Below are 22,125 nucleotides of genomic sequence, written 5' to 3' on the forward strand. Positions count from 1 at the left end.
CAACTCCAGGACTGCCATCAAGACCAGGTACAGCACAGGGGAAAGACATCAACCGAAAGGTCTTTAGCATCCCAATACCAAAACATCTCTGGATCCCCACTTTGTAAGCCTGTTCTGTGCTTGCGATCACCTCACTGTTACCACTACTGCTCTCAAAAGCAGCACAGAGCTGTTATTCACCAACGTGTTTGTTTTTCCAGAGGGCCTGAAGTTAAGAGTCCCTGGAAACATGACTGCTGATAAGCAGCTAGACCGCCTGGAGCAAGTTCAGCCAGGATGGTGGCAGTGAGGATAGGCGAACAGCCAAGTCCCTTTGCTAAGAATCGTGGCCACTTGGTCGCCTCCATTTTGCCTGTGCAGAGTGTAAATGCTTGACAGAGACATCTAACGATAGTTTATGATAAACTGATAATGTTGTCTAGACAACTCTATGCCTTCTTATGCTTCCGTTTTCCTGTCGGTGAAATTAGTACTAAAAAGCGTACCTCCAGCACAGTGTTGTTTGAACGATTAAGTAATAGAACGCAGGCAAGAGACTGCCTAGTGTAGTGCTTGAAAAGTAAGTGTGGACAACTGTGCTGTCAATAGTAGCAGACCAAAATGGAAAATTAACACAACAACAACAACAACAACAACAACGACGACAACAGCAGCAGCAGCAGCAGCAGCCACCACCACCTAGGTCCTCTGCTGCCTCTGAGCCCCTCCTCCTCTCTTAGGCTAAATACCAATAAACAAAGCTGGACTGGACATCTTACAACTATTATTTTGATAGTAAATACCTTTTACATTAAGCCTACCCTTGTCCTGGTCCACACTGCTTTTTCTTCCTGGAACATTAGTACTATTTCTCTCCTGTAAACCCTTCCCATCAACACCTCATAAACCACACTCACGGGTCAGTTTCTAGCATCAATGGCTTCCTGGCTCATGATAACTTTTAATTTACATGTCTCCTGATGCCTGCGAGTCTGACTCCCTCCTTAGTATTCGAACCATTGCCAATACAGGAATCTGGATCCAGTGCCTCTACTCTTCTGGATATATTGCTTTGTGTCAATGGAATTGAAACTTCTGGAAAGAAGGAGAAGGAGGTACCAGCAGTATAAGCGGTAGTAAAGCTGTGCTCTTCTGGTGCCCAGGGGAAGACAGACCAATAGATGACAAGCAAGCCTCGATGGGGTGTCTGCCCTGACAGCTGCGTAGATATCTCCCAGTCTGTGCTGACATCCTTCTGCTGCTACAAGGGCATTCTGGGATTGTTGATTGCTCCACGGCCCTAATGATGTAACCCTGTATACAACCGGCCAGTTTGTAATGCTCTCCAGCTCATGATGCAAAGCAAGTGACTCCTCAATTGGGTTTTTGTCACACCTGACTTCAATGTGTGTCAAAGTCTGAATTTACCTCAGAAAGTTAGGGTGGCTGTTATTAAGGCTGCCGCGGTCAGAGAAGTAAGATGATGTTTTCCCAGTACAGAACATTTAGATTTTAATTTCTGCCTGTGAACGAAGAGCATACTAAATTAAGAGGATATATTCTGAATGTGTGACTTCAAGAATAACGAGGTAGGTGTGGAAGAACTGGTTTTTGTGTCTGGGATGCAAATGAGAAAACACCCTGGGTCTAGGAAGCAGGTCATCTTTTAGTATTTTTCCACAAATATGGCTCCAATTGGGTTGAGATCTCTACTGGTGACTGTAAGTTTACCCTGACTCCAAGTGGCCTGGGTCTATGTAACTGCCACTGGGTCTCACACCTGACTCTCTCTGGACCGTGGAAGCTGTTGCCCTACTCTTCCCATGACATCAGAACTAGAAAAAAACATTGAATGCTGCCTATTTGTGCTCACAAAAAGATGTAAAGGAGTTCCAAGGGTCATCACCTTGTTCTCATGAAAAACGTGAACAAGCCCCTGTGGGTTTGTTCTGCCCTTGAACCCAGCTTCACCAATGAGAAGGGTCCATGTACCAGAGAGCACAGCTAATGGTCTTCCACCAGAGAAAACTAACAAAGTGGGCAAAGGTATTACACAACACTTGAAAATGAATCTAAGAATTCTCCCTGTGACAAAACTGTAATTAAACTGCATTTAACTGTTTCCTCTAAATGACATCCATTTTAATTAGGTGTTAATAGACTGGTAGCCACAATCTATATAGCTTTATGATGCAAAGTAAAATTACAGTCTTATAAAACATTTACGGAAGGAGACCCACTGAAGCCTTTGAGAGGTCACACTATACCCTTTCACACCCTAAAGACTTGCGTGGTAATTAAGCCAGGAAACAGGCAGCTCGCAGGGCTAACATGAGGTGTGCTCGCCACAAGTCAGCACTAGGCTGCTCTTTCAACCCACAAGTTATTTCTAAGATCTGCTTTCCAGAAAATAAAGCCTGCAAGGGCAGAAGTATGTCTTTGATGGATTCCTAAGGCAAAGCCTTGATCAAACCTCTGGCCTCTCCACCACTGCCTTGGCTTTCTTTTCTGCCCTGAGACTCCCCCATAGCTGCTGGGGATACAAAGTTGCTCATCCTCAGAATGCTGCCCCGTGTTTTGGAAAATGGGCATCATACACACAGAGTAAAATTAATATTTGAAAAGCTGATTCATGCCCAAGATAAATGCATGTGCAAATGAGAGGTAACGGCAAGGTCATAACAGGATGTATAGGTATCCTGCCCCACATTATGAGCACCAGGGAGGACATCACAAAGAATACCTCAGACCGAATGAGTGCCACACACGCACAGAGATCCTGGGAACAGGTGTCCTCTCTGTGGGCTGGAGAATGGGGGACGAAATGGGCTACTGGAATTTTTCATATTTATATGAAAAGGCAAAGTTAAAAAAAATGTGTTACTTTCAACTACTTCTGAAGCATCAACAGCGTGAAACTTCATAAATCACATCTAACCAGAGAGTTACGAATCTTGGGAAGGGGGCTATCTGGTCTTCTGACAAAGATTCTGTCATTTCCTGGCTGACAACCTGATGGCTCCTGCTCCTTTGCCAAGAAGCAGAGTTACTTGGCTAGGGCGCCTGTGCACTCTTCTCCCACGGAAGCTTTCATGCCAGGAATCTTTTTTTCGTTCCTGGTGCATTGGCCACTGCCAGACATGGACCCATCGAATCCACTGGTGCTAAGGAGTTAAGCATCTGAGATTTAATTTAACAGTTTCGGCTTTATTAAGCTGTCACGGAGGGAGCGGCCCCACGTTGATAGCAGGAGCTGCTCCAATTACGGCTTGGTTTAGGGTTGACAAGTGTAATGATTCATCCGTGGCACATGAGAAGCAATAAAAGGTTGTTTTGCATTACAGCTTTAAAAATGTGGGCACTTTTTCCATTTAATTTGTCACTTAGCTTTTGCTAAGAGGACATTTAAATTGCAGTAAAAGGCAAATGGGGCTTTTAGTTTAAATGTAATCCCCATATTTAAATGATCTGTAATGGTGCAATGTTGGAGTGGGAACACTATTGTCTCACAGTGGGTCCTGATGGTGACATGTGACATTTGTATTCAGGTCCTGTATTATCCATGTGGCTAAAGGGCTTCCAATTTCATTTCACAGCCAGAAGCCTGCAGAAAACACCAATTAACTTGCAGATCCCATTTGCCGACAAAACTCAGCCTCTCCTCAATGTCTGGCATCTGGCAGTGCTCAGCATTTAATTCCAAAGCAGAGCCTTGAAGCAATGTGAGCCCTGTGTAGGGGCACAAAGTCAAATTCCCCCATTTTATTAAGAAGCAAAAGCCTTTCCTTTTGTAGTCTAGAAGGAAGTTTAAGTTAATTTTTTGGTGACCAGATACTAGGATGTGATCATTACTATGACTTTTGTGGGGGACTCCTCACAAACCTCAGATCCCACCACAATGGCCAGTGACTCCTACTTGGCACTGGAGTACACAGGCGGAGTTCACTCATCTACCAACGATTTCAGGGTGAGGCGTGGGGAGGAGGTGAGAGGGTGAGTGTGGGTTTGTGTATGAGAGAGAGAAAGAGAGAGAGAGAGAGAGAGAGAGAGAGAGAGAGAGAGAGAGAGAGAGAGATTTATTGATTGTAGTTGTGTTCTTGATCCTTGTCTGCCATCAAACATCTTGAGTAAAGCCTGGGTCTCTATAAAGCAGTCCTGTCCAGGGAATATGTATCAGCTACAAAAATCTTACTCCCATTGAGAACTCCTACTGCTGACTGATGGTCTCGGCATACATTTTCCAAAACCAACTTGGAAAGGTGAGATGTGACTACAGATTGAATGTGAATAATGCAAACTTCATTCTACATTATCATTTGTATTCTTATTTCTTCCTTCCTTTTTCTTTTTCTTTTCTTTTTTTTTTTTTTTTTTTTTGGCACTCTGAAAATATTCAAGTGGCACTTGTTTCCTAACCAGCTATTTATGCTTTCATACTTCTATGTACCGCAGCTTAAAATTTTATACACTTCATAGTAATCCAGCATTTTTCCCTACATGATCCCCTTCATTATTGGTTTTTAATGCTAGCCCATTTTAACTTTTATGAATCAACTAGTGAATTCATCATGTACTATAGTCACAAGCTAAAAAGGCTTGATTTGGAAAACGACTTTTTTTCTGTAAAAAATGTTTACTTAAACCATGTATTACCCTTTCTTCTTCAACTCCACACTGTGCCCTCAAACCTTACAGCAACACATGGAAGCTATTTACTGTGCTTACAGATTGATTTAAATTTGACTGGGAGAAGAGCTACTATCAGATTTTCAGGGGGCCAAGTAAGGTACTGGACACAATATACTATTGTTAAGAAACACTGGAGAAAAACATTCACTGATACATCTTAATATTTAGCAAGTAGCAGACGTGCTTTATAGAAACAAAGCAGCCAGAGTTTCTACCAAGAGTCACATTCCTCGAGAAGCAGGAGAGAAGCCCTGACGTCAGGTTCTAGGAGTTTGCCACATAATCCTAACAACTCACTTCATCAAGTCTAGAACCTCCCTGAGGTTTAGTTCCTGATCTCCAAACAGTTGCTCCCAAAAGTGCCTTTCACTGTGATTAGGACCTTCACAGACAACTGTTCCTCTTCAGCTACCTAGGCCTGGGATTAAAACGAATCAAGTAGTGTTCACCTCTCATCACCAGAAATTTCACCAACTCTACACATGCAACAAGCATTTTCCTCTCATGAAACTAATAGGTCATGTTTTTTATTTCTGTAGCAATGAGCATTGGACAAGGAGGCTCACACCCAGTATTTTCATGCTTAGCACAAGAAAAGGCACATTTTTCAACCACCTGCTATATTTATATCTTTAATGACCAGAGACTTTAGGTAATACATTTTAGAGTTTGCACTATCTTTTCCATTTTCAAGAAGAATGGTTGATCCAAGTCTGTATCCACTGGGAAAAAAGTGAGTTATCCAAATCACTCTTGAGAAGTTCAATGAAGGAAAAAAGGAAGGCAGACTCAAAAATTGAGATGAAATTGTCACTGACCAGTCCTATGACGGAAACCACTTACTGTAGACATACAGAACCTTTTGCCAAGTATTTAAGGGAGATTCCTGTGCTCCCTTTATGCAACTCCCTAACCACGTAGTCTGAGCTTTTTCTACTCAACCTAAAGCCCTTTGGCACAGGCTAGCACGTGGCTAGCTCCCTGCAGCATCCCTCAGGACCACGACCTTAAGCACCCAGTTGTGGTCTTATCTACACATAGCCCAATGCAGTTGGACAGAAAACTCATTTACCAAGCTCATCCCAGAGCTGCCTATATTTGTCAGTCATTGCAGTGCCTTGCTGCCTCCAAAGTGACAGGCGAGGGTCAGCCATGAACTGCTCTGTGATCAAGGTCAGCATGCGGGCCCCATTGGAGTCCCTCATCTTCAACATCTCCCGCACCTAGTGGGGGAAACCAAACAAAAACATATTAAGATTGATAAGTAAATAAATAACATCACAAGAGACAAATACCGTATTTCTATTTCTTGGGTCTGTCTGTATGTGTGTGTGAGAGATGATTTCACACCGGTGGTCTTAGGCACACAAAAGTATAAAAAGCAGTTCTGCATCCTACACTGCAATGTAATAATAATAGAAGGCACCACAGTTACCATAAGGTGTGTTTTAGAAGCCACACACAATAACGACGCTTCCTCAACTTCTCAATTTCAAATGTTTGAACAATTATTCACATGTAGGGTAAAGGTGGTTTGTGTGAGTATGTGTGTGTGTGGTCTTTTCATAGGGTCTTTCTATACAGATCAGTCTGACCTCTAACTCATGATCCTCCTGTGTCAGCCTCTTGACTGCTGAGATTCTAGGCATGTGCCATAGTCCCTGGCTTCTGCCTTCAGTTTTTAAGGTTTTCCTCAGAGCATGCCTTTTATCTAAACCAAATCTAGCTTGTGCTCAGACTATACACAACAAAATAGATGGCAAGCTAATTCATGCTTCAACAGAGCACAACAGTACACTGGAAAAGGTAGCTGAACCTGACAAATCCATGAAGTGATGCTGTGATGGCACACCTTTGCAGGACCACAGAAACAGCGTAAGGACTCACACCACACACACACAAACACACACACACAGAGACACACACACAAACACACACACACAGAGACACACACACACACTCACACACAGACACACACACAAACACACACACAGAGACACACACACACACACTCACACACACACAATTATAGAGAGTTTCACAGGCTCCTGACTCTTCTTACTCTGGTGGTTGACTACACTTACCACCAGAGTAGCAGAACCCAAGGCACTCCACTGTGGTTTAGGACTTCTGTAAATTGATCTGATAGCGTAATAATTTTCTTGAGACATAATTCACATATCACACAATTCATCAATTTTAACCCCAGAACTCAAGGTTTCTTATTGTATTCATAAAATTGTGCAACAAGTTTACTTTTTCAGATATATTGATAATTCGGGCATGTTCTTTCTTCCTGAATTATTTCATATAAGAGCACTAACATACAGTCATCCCCAAGTATCTGTGGGCCAGAACCTCATGGAAACAGTAAAACCTGCTGTTGCCCAATTTCTACTATTTCTACATGAACACTTTTACTAATCTTTACATTAACTCATGATTTAACACAATACTGTGTTGTTAATTCAGGAGATGCTGTGTTAATATTTGGGGTACCCAGGAGGACGAAGAAGAAAAACCTGTACATGTTCAATGGAAATGGTCCTTGTGTTCAGCCTGTGGATGGTTTGATCTATCAGTATAGAACCTGTTGTCACAAAGGCCTGTGCACACTCACTCATATAAGGTTTTTGCAATGAGAGGAGGAGCTGGATAGAACTTGGGGGTTTAAGAATGGTCATTCTATACAAATGCTTCACAATGCACCAAACAACAAAACCAGTCTCTGAGTTACTAACTGAAGTTGGACTGTCAAAGCTAAAACTGTGACACACCCCTGTCTCTGCGCTATACCTCCCACGTAAAAGGAAAAACCCACCAAGATCAGTCTCTCTTGAAGAAACCATAAATGAGTGCATAAAAGTTCAAGGTGTATGACTCTCAGAAGGTATTTAGCAAGTGAGAACCCTAACACCAGTTGTCCCTGTGGTAAATCAGCGTCCTATAGGTGGGGAGGGGGACTCTGTTCAGGATTTAACAGGAAAGGCAAAGCAAGAACAAAATTGGTTCATGTGCAATCCAACAGCCCAGACAGACCCCAGGCATCCATCCCAGGCTTTCGTCAGCATTCAGTACTGACCTCCCTCAGCTCCTTGGGCATCTGAGTCTTGTGAAGCACCTGCAAACACGGTTTCCTGAACCCAAAGGATAGCCTAAAAGTTTACTCCCAGTATGGAAGGAGCGGAAAGTCACAAACGGGCAATGTCTTGGAGGGAAGGGAGTTGTCATTGGCTCGACATTGTACTTAAAGAGTTGGACATCACCGATCCAACCTGGCCCCTCAAGTCACAGGAAGACTATATATACCCTCTTCCACTGAGGACAGCCAGCATAGGCCAGCTAGGGGCACAGGGTCCACAGGCAGGCAACAGAGTCAGGGCAGGGCGTCTGAGACACCGCCGGAACCTGAAGGGACCGACCGGATAAACAGTTCTCTGCACCCAAATCCCGTTGGAGGGAGAGCTAAACCTTCAGAGAGGCAGACACGCCTGGGAAACCAGAAGAGACTGCACTCTGCACACATTACTGATTCCAGAGAAAAACACCAAACGCCATCTGGAACCCTGCTGCACGGAAGCTCCCAGAAAGGGCGGCGCAGATCTTCCTGGTGGCTGCTGCCACGGAGAGCTCATAAGCAACACCCCATGAGCAAACTTGAGCCTCGGGACCACAGGTAAGACCAACTTTTCTGCTGCAAGTGACCTGCCTGGTGAACTCAAGACACAGGCCCACAGGAACAGCTGAAGACCTGTAGAGAGGAAAAACTACACGCCCGAAAGCAGAACACTCTGTTCCCATAACGGGCTGAAAGAAAACAGGAAAACAGGTCTACAGCACTCCTGAAACACAGGCTTATAGGACAGTCTAACCACTGTCAGAAATAGCAGAACAAAGTAACACTAGAGATAATCTGATGGTGAGAGGCAAGCGCAGGAACCCAAGCAAAAGAAACCAAGATTACATGGCATCATCGGAGCCCAATTCTCCCACCAAAGCAAACATGGAATATCCAAACTCACCAGAAAAGCAAAATCTAGTTTCAACATCATATTTGATCATGATTCTGGAGGACTTCAAGAAAGACGTGAAGAACTCCCTTAGAGAACAAGTAGAAGCCTACAGAGAGGAATCGCAAAACTCCCTAAAAGAATTCCAGGAAAACATAAATAAACAAGTAGAAGCCCATAGAGAGGAGTCACAAAAATCCCTGAAAGAATTCCAGAAAAATACAATCAAACAGTTGAAGGAATTAAAAATGGAAATAGAAGCAATCAAGAAAGAACACATGGAAACAACCCTGGATATAGAAAACCAAAAGAAGAGACAAGGAGCTGTAGATACGAGCTTAACCAACAGAATACAAGAGATGGAAGAGAGAATCTCAGGAGCAGAAGAGTCCTTAGAAATCATCGACACAACTGTCAAAGATAATGTAAAGCGGAAAAAGCTACTGGTCCAAAACATACAGGAAATCCAGGACTCAATGAGAAGATCAAACCTAAGGATAATAGGTATAGAAGAGAGTGAAGACTCCCAGCTCAAGGGACCAGTAAATATCTTCAACAAAATCATAGAAGAAAACTTCCCTAACCTAAAAAAAGAGATACCCATAGACATACAAGAAGCCTACAGAATTTCAAATAGATTGGACCAGAAAAGGAACTCCTCCCGTCACATAATAGTCAAAACACCAAACGCACAAAAGAAAGAATATTAAAAGCGGTAAGGGAAAAAGGTCAAGTAACATATAAAGGCAGACCTATCAGAATCACACCAGACTTTTCGCCAGACACTATGAAAGCCAGAAGATCCTGGACTGATGTCATACAGACCCTAAGAGAACACAAATGCCAGCCCAGGTTACTGTATCCTGCAAAATTCTCAATTAACATAGATGGAGAAACCAAGATATTCCATGACAAAACCAAATTTACACAATATCTTTCTACAAATCCAGCACTACAAAGGATAATAAATGGTAAAGCCCAACATAAGGAGGCAAGCTATACCCTAGAAGAAGCAAGAAACTAATCGTCTTGGCAACAAAACAAAGAGAAGAAAAGCACACAAACATAACCTCATATCCAAATATGAATATAACAGGAAGCAATAATCACTATTCCTTAATATCTCTCAACATCAATGGCCTCAACTCCCCAATAAAAAGACATAGATTAACAAACTGGATACGCAATGAGGACCCTGCATTCTCCTGCCTACAGGAAACACACCTCAGACACAAAGACAGACACTACCTCAGAGTAAAAGGCTGGAAAACAACTTTCCAAGCAAATGGTCAGAAGAAGCAAGCTGGAGTAGCCATTCTAATATCAAATAAAATCAATTCTCAACTAAAAGTCATCAAAAAAGATAAGGAAGGACACTTCATATTCATCAAAGGAAAAATCCACCAAGATGAACTCTCAATCCTAAATATCTATGCCCCAAATACAAGGGCACCTACATACATAAAAGAAACCTTACTAAAGCTCAAAACACACATTGCACCTCACACAATAATAGTAGGAGATTTCAACACCCCACTCTCATCAATGGACAGATCATGGAAACAGAAATTAAACAGGGACGTAGACAGACTAAGAGAAGTCATGAACCAAATGGACTTAACGGATATTTATAGAACATTCTATCCTAAAGCAAAAGGATATACCTTCTTCTCAGCTCCTCATGGTACTTTCTCCAAAATTGACCATATAATTGGTCAGAAAACGGGCCTCAACAGGTACAGAAAGATAGAAATAAACCCATGCATGCTATCAGACCACCATGGCCTAAAGCTGGTCTTCAATAACAATAAGGGAAGAATGCCCACATATACGTGGAAATTGAACAATGCTCTACTCAATGATAACCTGGTCAAGGAAGAAATAAAGAAAGAAATTAAAGACTTTTTAGAATTTAATGATAATGAAGGTACAAAATACCCAAACTTGTGGGACACAATGAAAGCTGTGCTAAGAGGAAAACTCATAGCGCTGAGTGCCTGCAGAAAGAAACAGGAAAGAGCATATGTCAGCAGCTTGACAGCACACCTAAAAGCTCTAGAACAAAAAGAAGCAAATACACCCAGGAGGAGTAGAAGGCAGGAAATAATCAAACTCAGAGCTGAAATCAACCAAGTAGAAACAAAAAGGACCATAGAAAGAATCAACAGAACCAAAAGTTGGTTCTTTGAGAAAATCAACAAGATAGATAAACCCTTAGCCAGACTAACGAGAGGACACAGAGAGTGTGTCCAAATTAACAAAATCAGAAATGAAAAGGGAGACATAACTACAGATTCAGAGGAAATTCAAAAAATCATCAGATCTTACTACAAAAGCCTATATTCAACAAAACTTGAAAATCTGCAGGAAATGGACAATTTCCTAGACAGATACCAGGTACCGAAGTTAAATCAGGAACAGATAAACCAGTTAAACAACCCCATAACTCCTAAGGAAATAGAAGCAGTCATTAAAGGTCTCCCAACCAAAAAGAGCCCAGGTCTGGACAGGTTTAGTGCAGAATTCTATCAGACCTTCATAGAAGACCTCGTACCAATATTATCCAAACTATTCCACAAAATTGAAACAGATGGAGCACTACCGAATTCCTTCTATGAAGCCACAATTACTCTTATACCTAAACCACACAAAGACCCAACAAAGAAAGAGAACTTCAGACCAATTTCCCTTATGAATATCGACGCAAAAATACTCAACAAAATTCTGGCAAACCGAATCCAAGAGCACATCAAAACAATCATCCACCATGATCAAGTAGGCTTCATCCCAGGCATGCAGGGATGGTTTAATATACGGAAAACCATCAACGTGATCCATTATATAAACAAACTGAAAGAACAAAACCACATGATCATTTCATTAGATGCTGAGAAAGCATTTGACAAAATTCAACACCCCTTCATGATAAAAGTCCTGGAAAGAATAGGAATTCAAGGCCATACCTAAACATAGTAAAAGCCATATATAGCAAACCAGTTGCTAACATTAAACTAAATGGAGAGAAACTTGAAGCAATCCCACTAAAATCAGGGACTAGACAAGGCTGCCCACTCTCTCCCTACTTATTCAATATAGTTCTTGAAGTTCTAGCCAGAGCAATCAGACAACAAAAGGAGGTCAAGGGGATACAGATCGGAAAAGAAGAAGTCAAAATATCACTATTTGCAGATGATATGATAGTATATTTAAGTGATCCCAAAAGTTCCACCAGAGAACTACTAAAGCTGATAAACAACTTCAGCAAAGTGGCTGCGTATAAAATTAACTCAAATAAATCAGTAGCCTTCCTCTACACAAAAGAGAAACAAGCCAAGAAAGAAATTAGGGAAACGACACCCTTCATTATAGACCCAAATAATATAAAGTACCTTGGTGTGACTTTAACCAAGCAAGTAAAAGATCTGTACAAGAAGAACTTCAAGACTCTGAAGAAAGAAACTGAAGAAGACCTCAGAAGATGGAAAGATCTCCCATGCTCATGGATTGGCAGGATTAATATAGTAAAAATGGCCATTTTACCAAAAGTGATCTACAGATTCAATGCAATCCCCATCAAAATACCAATCCAATTCTTCAAAGAGTTAGACAGAACAATTTGCGAATTCATCTGGAATAACAAAAAACCCAGGATAGCTAAAACTATCCTCAACAATAAAAGGACTTCAGGGGGAATCACTATCCCTGAACTCAAGCAGTATTACAGAGCAATAGTGATAAAAACTGCATGGTATTGGTACAGAGACAGATAGATAGACCAATGGAACAGAATTGAAGACCCAGAAATGAACCAACACACCTATGGGCACTTGATTTTTGACAAAGGAGCCAAAACCATCCAATGGAAAAAAAGATAGCATTTTCAGCAAATGGTGCTGGTTCAACTGGAGGTCAACATGTAGAAGAATGCAGATCGATCCATGCTTATCACCCTGTACAAAGCTTAAGTCCAAGTGGATCAAGGACCTCCACATCAAATCATATACACTCAAACTAATAGAAGAAAAACTAGGGAAGCATCTGGAACACATAGGTACTGGAAAAAATTTCCTGAACAAAACACCAATGGCTTATGCTCTAAGATCAAGAATCGACAAATGGGATCTCATAAAACTGCAAAGCTCCTGTAAGGCAAAGGACACTGTGGTTAGGACAAAACGGCAACCAACAGATTGGGAAAAGATTTTATGGGGACAAATGTTCTGCAATGTTCTGACCACAGAGAACTGGTGTTAAAGATACCAGGTATTTCTGAGGCCATTTGTTTTTAGTAGCTGAAAGGAACATAACACCACTCTTTAACACTACTATCAAAACAAAGCAAAGAGATATGTTACTGTGAGTTTTATAGATGAGAATTTTATCAGTTACAGACCACCTCAAATCTTTATAGATGACAGTTTTTTCAAGTTTTTGGTTTATACGCTTTGTGAAACTAGAACTCTGAAGTCTATGAAGCTAATTTACATATTGAAACTAACATTAAGTATCACTAAAATTATTAAGCTGTATGTGTAGAAGTGTTATGTTTATGGTTATGCTCCATGTGGGAAAACTAACTAGAAAAGAAAAACACTTGAAAGGATGTCAAGTAACATTAAAGCCATCACTTTGTTTTTGCAATTGAAAAAAAATTTCTCTTTAAATTGTAACAAATTAGTATCATTTTACAGTAACTAAGAGAGACAAAAAATGGCTCCCTGTGTGGCAAAAAGTCAACTAAACAAGTTAAGGGTTGTATTGTAACACACGTTTCTCACTGGCTCATTAGTTTAAAATCTCCATCCCAGTCCATATAGGATCTTACACAGTTCCCATATATGCTCCTATACTTGGAATACATCTTCAAAACGGGACAACCATACCTTTGCAAAGAGCAAGTTAAGCTGCTTCCCTGATCCATGGTACCCTCCCTGGGAGAGGAACAGTTTAACCTGTTCTTGCACCTGCTCTTCGTCCAAGTGCCAGCAGTTCTCGTCGTCAATACTAGCACCCGCCGTAGGGTCAGGAGCACCTAGAAAGCGAAGGGAACACGTCCTGATTAAGACTGTACACAGAGATCTTGAGAAAAGGGTTGGAAATAAGTCAGACTCTCTTTCTGCCTAGACACTTTTAAAGTTAACCTCAGTGTCAATTATATATACCAATTTATGACTGAAATAAACGCAAACCATCTGGAGTTCCAAGACTTCCCTTATTCTATGCTTAAGTGCGGATTACTGTTGAACTCAAGTATTTCCATGTTGTGGGAACAGAGTCTCCTTGTTGTTCAAGAGAAGTTTACAAGTTTCCTAAAGAATTAAAGAGCCACAAAATTGTCTTATTGCAAATGCATGATGTAGGAAGATCTATGTAGGACATACTAGAAAAATATTTCTCAAAGACACCCAGAAATATGGAGCAAGTCACCTCAGCAGAGCCTTTCACCCGTTCCTATAACTCAAGACGCTTCCCCATGATCTGCTACTGTACAAACAACACGCTGACGCAAGTCTTTACTTGCAGAAAACAAAGATTAAAAAGGGAAAGCAAGACACACGGGAGCAGGCAGTGCAGCTGCTGTGTAACCCAGGCTGCAGTAGTACCTTGTCAAACTGCATAAATATTTTATTGCTGAAGTACACACAAAAGACAACAGCTAAGTAATAAACCCAGTGCGTGAAGACTACCGGAGAAATTTAAGTTACCCAGATACTTACAGAAAAAATTTAAGCTTCATCACTTGTTAAGACAATAAAACAATGGCATTTTAAGGTCTAAGATCTATAATTAGGATTTTAAATATGAGAACATTTCCCTCCTGATGTCTCATATCCTTATGAGCCTTTAGACACTTTATAGATTTGATTCTATGTCACTTGTCATTTAATGATTGAATAAGAAATTAACTGATCAAGGAGATAATCACTTGTATTTCCTTAGGTACTGGGTCTGCTTGACCCTAGGAGGAGGGTACAGTGGGATAAGAGCCACCTTAAAAAGAGACATTTATTCAGTCAGTCAGTCAGTCTATCCGGTCTTAACTCTGTTAGCCTGCCTCTTGGCAAGACATGGAGATACAATGGTATTCCCAAACACACAGAATCCCTGTTCCTAACTAATTTAAGAACTATTTTTTAAAAAATCTGGTACCTATAGTAATATAATTTATACTATGGTTATGCATTTATGTGCTTATATAATCACGGGTATATATTAAACTGTAAAGTCTGACTGGAAAGACAGCATAAATAAAATGGTGTGATATTTGCTATTCTGTTTCATCTCTGTGCTTGTGTTTGTGTGTTTTCTCTTTTGTTTTATTTGAGACATGGTTTCTCTGTGTAGTCCCTGGCTGTCCTGGAACTTGATCTGGCCTGTTTCATTTATTTTTTTAATGACTTGTTATACTTTGCTATACATTGTATACCATACTGTACCATACTATAGTTGAATGGAACATACTATTAGAAAAGCATGGTTTTGAGTAAGAGAAAAATCAGGATAATAATAATAGATACAAATGTATGTAAATGTGTAGTATGGTGACAGCTCTTTAAAGATAGGTCAGAGATCAGTAGACTTAGGAGAACTCCGGTTGCCCATGGATTGCTAGAATACAATACCTTGAGGAAATGGCAGTGAGCGGAGAGATCTGCCTTAAGAAGATTAGAAGCTAATTAGAAGTCATCTAAAGGCAGGGGAAAGAGGGATGGGTCAATGTGAGGGACTGAACAAAGAAGCTGGGCAGAGGCCTTAGGCAGGAAGAAGCATGGTGCACGGGAGAAGTAGAAGTTCATCCAACCTGAGAGCAGAGGCCCGGGCCGAGCTGCACAGGACAGTCCTGGAAGACAGAAGACTGGGGCTGTGCAGCTGAGCAGCTCAGGCTCTCTTCCCTGGGGACAGCAAGTGGGAACACATGAGGGTGCTACCTGAGGTTGAAGAATGGAATACTCTTCATCCTGCTATGCACCAATCGCAGCATTCTACCATGAAGTATTAATTGGGTAGCCATAAGAATGAGTGGGGACAGCCTCCATGTACTACAGTGGAAATACACCTAAAAATATTGTTGAGTAAAAACAAGAGAAAAAAAATATCATATGGACAACAAAGCTTTCTAAAAGACCGTGCATTATCGTCTAACACCAAGTGTCTGGGAAAGGTATTACAGGTGCAGGAAGACCTGGTGATGATGTGAGCATGTGAGGGAGAGGTAAGATGGTGGCATGTGTGGAGTGTTGGCTTCTAGATTAAACTACTATACCGAATATGGGAAAATTCACTGACACAGACAATGCCCAGACTTGGGAGTTCAATTTTAAATATAGTGAGTCTGGAGTACAGAATACTTTGGAGACAGGACAAAAGGAGAACAGAGGATATTCATCAGGAAGGAGGGCATGCTGTGGGAGACAGCCCAGGTTTAGAAAGGCAGTCAGGGTAAGAGCCCAGTGAAGGCCCACGTAAATACTAGAGGAGAGGCAGTGAGTGCAGTGGGAATGAGTAGCCTCTTAGAAGACCTGGGAGACTTTCCCAGGTAGAGGAAAAAGTTGTTCTAATTAGGGACTGGCCAATTAGGCTGATGGCCCAGCTGTATAAGAGTGAGGGATTTTGTCTGTCCCTATTGCCTAAACAATCTGGGAATCAAACACTTACAGGAAAGTATCAAAGAAAGAAGGAATCCCAAAAGTAACTTTTCTCCATAAGGACTCTTTTTGAAAGGCTAAAGACTATCTGAGATATCAGAGTATCTGAGAGGGATTTAGAGTCCTTAATCCATCCATCCATCCATCCATCCATCCATCCATCCATCCATCCACCCATCCACCCATCCACGCACCAACCTATCCATCTACCCACCCATCCATCTTGATTTTTGGGACCTTCTCACAATACCCTCTGTGAAAAGACAGCAATAGATTTCTTATGGAAATGTATCAGAAGACACTCTCCAAATAACTAAACTACAGGATCTCAACTTCTAAGTTTTCTCCAATATCCTACTGAAAGCCCCCCCCCCCCAATCTCAGTGGCAGCTCATATTGGTTACTTATCATTCCTTCTTACTCTTCCTTCTGATGATTTGAACAAACATCCACCATCTACTCTCAGAACGGCTGTCTGCCTTTTGTATATTTTCCTGTGGGTGAGTTCTGTTTAACTGCCTCCTCAACACAGAGTTCTCCTTGACACCTGGGTCTGCTTCACAGGAGGTGGGCTGTGCTGTGCCTCAAGTAAGGGCTCTCAGATGCAGAGTCCTGAACTGTATGAGAGAAACCCAGGGTTGAGGAAGCCAAGTATTTTAAGTAGGATGAACCTGAATTGGAGGTAACAATGTTATTTTCTCAGGTCTGAACTGGCAAAGTGACCTACATTAAGAGACCCTCTAAAAATTGCAGACTATACTCAATTCTTAATTCTCTGAAGCAAAGAGTAATAAATGATATTATAATCTTCAAATTATTCTTGACTTGAATTAAATAATGATCAATGATTCCTTCCCCCACTTAAAAGTAACAGCTCTAAAATTACATTCTAAAACTTTAAGGAATCATTTACACACACACACACACACACACACACACACACACACACACACACGAAGGGGAGAAGGAGAGAGATAGACAGACAGACTCTGGTGATTGCCCAGTTGGAGAAATAACCACACTTGGTTTGGCTGAGTGTTTTGGGGTGTTTTGGCAACTACTGGAATTAGTCAACTTTGTAAGAGTGCTATGGGAAGGAGGATGTGAATCCAAAGGTTTGTAAAGCTCTAAGCCTGTACTAGAATCCCAGTTCAAGGAATAGTTTAGAAAGAATTGGCAAATTACTTAGGCGTCTCAGGCTTCTATCTTGACTCAATATTCTACATTTCCAGAGTAAAAACACCAAGTAGGTAATAAAAATTAGAAGTCTGCTGATAGACTGTAGGAAAATCTGGTGACTTAGTTATAAGAATGAAAGCAAAGGTAAAATGGATAAAATCTTTTATTTGATATACTTTACACATAAGGTATGCATCACAGACATTGTAGGCCAGGAGACTAAATATCTTACTAATTACTACAATGATGCTATTTATCTTCAAAGTGCGTTATCTTAAGCTTTAATGCAGGAATGCGGACACGACTCCATGGTAAACTGTCTGCCCACCACATGTTAGACCACAGGATCCATCTTCACCGTTTATTAGCTAGCCTGCTCAATAACAAACAAATATTTAAAAATAAACTCTAAATCTGGGGTTATTTGAATCCCAGTATGTCTTGGTTGTACACTCTAGAGTCCTTGACTTGGCATTATATAAAAAGGTAAGAGCTACAGAATCTATTTCTACTTATTAGTGGTCATCTATAATCAGAGACAACCCTCTAAGCATTTAACTTGGAGAAGAAAATGAAAAAAAAAAAACCCTAGGTAATTTATTTATATATTTACTATTAAATATCCTGAATTAGGCAGCAACCAGAATCACTACATCCACACATTAAATGCTTTAAAAGCTATCCTGGGTTTTGTTGTTGATGTTGTTGTTCATAAGTGCTATAATATTTGCAGTGTATAATCAAACATTGTGGGTATTTTATTACTAAATTTCAGTTCATCAGTTTCAAGCCTTTGGGAAAAGGGAAACTATCTGTGGGGTGGAAAGGGGGGAGGGGTCAGCAGTGAAACAGTTACTTGCCTCCAGACAGACAGTGTAAGTCTGACTCACCTCCCACTTGGTACTGTGACAGCAGAGGAGGAAGCAGAGGAGGACTCGTGGACACGAAGAACCTCTGTCTAGTCGAAGTCTAGTACTTAACTTAGTTCCTGCAATTAAAACCTATCAAAGTTCCTAGGGCACGCTGGATGCCTTGGCACCACTTCAGACCTACTCCCTCCTATTTTTCTCCTTCAAGTAGGAAAGAACAAGGCTTCTGCCGTTAGAGAGAATGCTAAGTGTCTTGGCTGGCATGTCGTGGATCTTAACAATAGAGGAAAGTACTCAGGATCCCAAGGTACCACTCAGGCACCTCTCCCATTCTGAAGGAAGCACGTTTTAAGATGCATACTGAAAAGACTGTCGCACAGTAAGGATGCCACCTCTTCTTGGCATTATATAACACCGACTCTCCATGTGCGTTATAAACTGAGCCGTGAAGACACAGTTGCTGCAGGCTTCTGGTGGGTTCTGAGTTCTAATGCAGGATAAGAAGGTTAACTCTTCCTTTCCTCTGACTTTACTCTGATCAACTGTCTCCAGGAAACTGTCTTTTCAGGCGTTCATTTTTCTATGTTTACATCGTGTGGTGCATGTGCAAGTCAGTTCTCTCCCTCGTGTGAGCATTGGGGCTTGAAATCAGGTCATCAGACTTGGTGGCATGTGCCTAATCCATCGAGCCTTCTCACTGTCCTCCAAATAATGCTCTTAGCCATTGATACTTAGAAGTAATGTTACCCTTTGTTGAAATTATCAAATTTCCTCTATTTGGGCAAAATGCAGACAGCAGATATACTGCGGAAGTGATTAGTCTCTTGGGGACCTATGGAAGAGTGCTATCATACTGTTTTAGAAAAAAAGCTCTTAACCCGTCTAGACCTGGGCTCTTTTTGGTTGGGAGACCTTTAATGACTGCTTCTATTTCCTTAGGAGTTATGGGGTTGTTTGACTGGTTTATCTGTTCCTGATTTAACTTCGGTACCTGGTATCTGTCTAGGAAATTGTCCATTTCCTGCAGATTTTCAAGTTTTGTTGAATATAGGCTTTTGTAGTAAGATCTGATGATTTTTTGAATTTCCTCTGAATCTGTAGTTATGTCTCCCTTTTCATTTCTGATTTTGGTAATTTGGATACACTCTCTGTGTCCTTCTTTAGAGCAGAAAGAAAATTAGAACACTGTTTTAAAATGTGATAAATATGAACTGAATAGACATGTTCTTTAGAAAAGATTTCAAATGGCCTTGCTGGGCATCAATGGAAGGAGAAGCCCTTGGTCCTGCCAAGGTTGGACCCCCAGTCCAATATAAATAAACCAGGGGATTATTGGAGGGGGGCATAAGAGGGGGTGGTTGGGGAGGGGGAACACCTTTAGAGAAGGGGAGGGGAAAAGGGTAGGGGGCTGATGGACAGAAAACTGGGAAAGGGAATAACATTTGAAATGTAAATAAGATTTACCCAATTTTAAAAAAAATGGGAAAAAAATAAAGAAAGAAAAGATTTCAATTCCATTCTTAATCCTCGCTTTAAGATGATGTCTGACTAATGCTTGTTTATAATTCTGTAGTAGTTCAAACAGCAAGACCCTCCCTTAGCTCCTCCACAGCCATCCCATGAAGTCTACTACCGAGAGAGGATGTGGTGGCTTCTCCAGAAGCTGTAGAGAGAGCGGCCTGGTTTCTCAGCTGTGGGGGCTGATGACAGAGGAAGGGCTGACGGATGACGGCGTGCCCACTTATGCTCTAACCAATTACCTCCCTTTAGCTAGAGGCCAAGAAAGCAAATGAGCGGCCTGTGCCAATGCAAGTGTCTCGGGTTCAGACAGAGCTGTCAGTTTCCAGCCCCTCCCCCACCATTTCCCCCTCTTCTGACCGTCCCTCATCCCTTAATATCATTTAATTTACTTGTCTTCAGTAGTTTATTCATACTTCTTTTAGAAGTAATAAAGCATGTGTACATTTTCCAACACTCATTAAAAATGTAGCATGTAAACAGCATGAAAAAGCTACATAGTAACAGGTAAGCCATTTTCCATTTCTTCTCTGATAAAATGTCCTAACAATTACTGAGTACACAAAGATAAATATTTATGCCAAGTCCTCAGAAGGTTTTCTTTTTAGATCAAAAGCCTCAGCCTTCATTAGAGAGGGCTCTTCTATGCCTGCAAGCTCTAGCAATAGTCTGCCCTGCTTATTTTAAATGAGGCTTTAAAACTCCGGTTGTGCCCTGGGTATGGTGGCACGCACCTGTAGTCCCAGTAGGCAACTCAGGAGGTAGGACAAAATGTTTCCCAAAAAAGCAACAAAAGCAGAAACAATAAACAAAAGAATAGAGAAAACAGAAAGAGAGTCTGCGGATATTTTCCTTCATCATTTACTACTCCACAGGCTGACTCCTATTACATACTGACCAGGCTACAGAGGGAGGTGTAAGAAAGCTACTGCGGGCAAACAGAGCAAACAGCTCACCTAGCGAACACACTGATTAGAGGAGCTGCAGCTAGAGGCCGAAGAGTGCAGGTCTCTGCGCTATCCCAGGAAAACTCATGGGAGAGAGGTTGTTCTTTGACATTCAATTTCACGACTACTTCTTTTGCTAAAGTCAAGTGCTGAAGCTCTGTGTGGAGGAAAGCTAGATTATAACCTACAGTTATGGGTCTGTGGATGTCCATGGCTCCATACGGACAGCTGTGGATCATGCAGTCCACCAAGATGTGTAAAGATACACTTAATACATGATGCAATCATCAAACTTTGGTTACGATTTGGGATAAAATATTGTTTTTAGAGGGAAATTTGGTAGTAATTATAGAATCCAAAATGCATATACCATCTATTTATTCTGATACTTATACTACTGGAACTCTACTACTTAAAAAAAGTTCAAAATTTAAAAAAAGTTTAAATTCAAATTAAAAACCAAAAGCCTCACATACCAAGTGATGGTCCCAATAACAACAATTATAGATAGGAAAAGCTGGACGGTACCACTTTTATGAAGTAAATAATTAATTATACCATAGAAGGAACAATTGTATAACTTAAAACACTAAAACTAAAGCAAGATAGCTTTACTTATTTAGGAAATTAAAAACACAGTTTTCAACTGTTTTTTTTTTCCTTTTAAAACATTTCAAGTTGTATGTGCATATGTGTGTTCACAAAGACATAGACAATGCTGTCTTCACGGGGTGCTATGGTGGGACACTGGAGTTGGGAGCAGAGAGCCAATGAGGACTTATCTTTTGATCTTCACATACTTCTAAAATTCCTTCAGCATTTTCTATAGGCTTCACATTACTGTTTTTTGGAGACGGTGCACTTAGAGAGACTTCTCTCCTGCACAGTGTATTGATTGATTGTGTTGGCCACCAGTAGATCACACATGGACTGGGCTGTCAACATTAGAGGCTCCGAAATAAAGGCAGGTTAGTAATAATCAAATACCTCCCTAGAATACTTCCAAAGTTGTTCGCTACAGCAAGTCCAATCACAGCGAATATGACCACCCACAGGGAGATAAAAGGAAGAGACTCTCTGCATGTGGCCCCACTTCAGGTGATGCCCCAACTGCCACTTACTAGTGGACTGCAAGCACGTTTGTGTGTTTTTATGAAATGAATCACCAACTTCTTACTAAGACCAAGACAGAATTTAAAGGGGATTGTTTTAAAAGTATGAGGGGTACTTATTATGTGTTCAGACATTCTCCCAACATACGCAGGTCATAATATGAGTCTCCATGTTT

The 22,125-nt window shown here is 41.1% G+C and overlaps 1 protein-coding gene across 5 annotated transcripts in view; it reads right to left on the reverse strand.

The window, feature by feature from the left end:
- Zswim6 (zinc finger, SWIM-type containing 6) overlaps positions 1-22,125 on the reverse strand; it is a 167,445-nt gene that overhangs the window by 37,219 nt on the left and 108,101 nt on the right. For 4 of the 5 annotated variants that reach the window (XM_087621664.1, XM_087621665.1, NM_001433121.1 and 1 more), the window contains 2 exon segments: positions 13,562-13,710; positions 5,741-5,891 (listed from right to left, as the gene is read on the reverse strand). In XM_087621664.1, the coding sequence (XP_087477790.1) occupies positions 5,741-5,891; positions 13,562-13,710 (300 nt within the window). 5 annotated transcript variants of the gene reach the window in all.

The sequence above is a fragment of the Rattus norvegicus genome, chromosome 2 (genome assembly GCF_021556685.1).
Source record: "Rattus norvegicus strain SHRSP/BbbUtx chromosome 2, alternate assembly SHRSP_T2T, whole genome shotgun sequence".
In the NCBI taxonomy this organism is placed as follows: domain Eukaryota; kingdom Metazoa; phylum Chordata; class Mammalia; order Rodentia; family Muridae; genus Rattus; species Rattus norvegicus.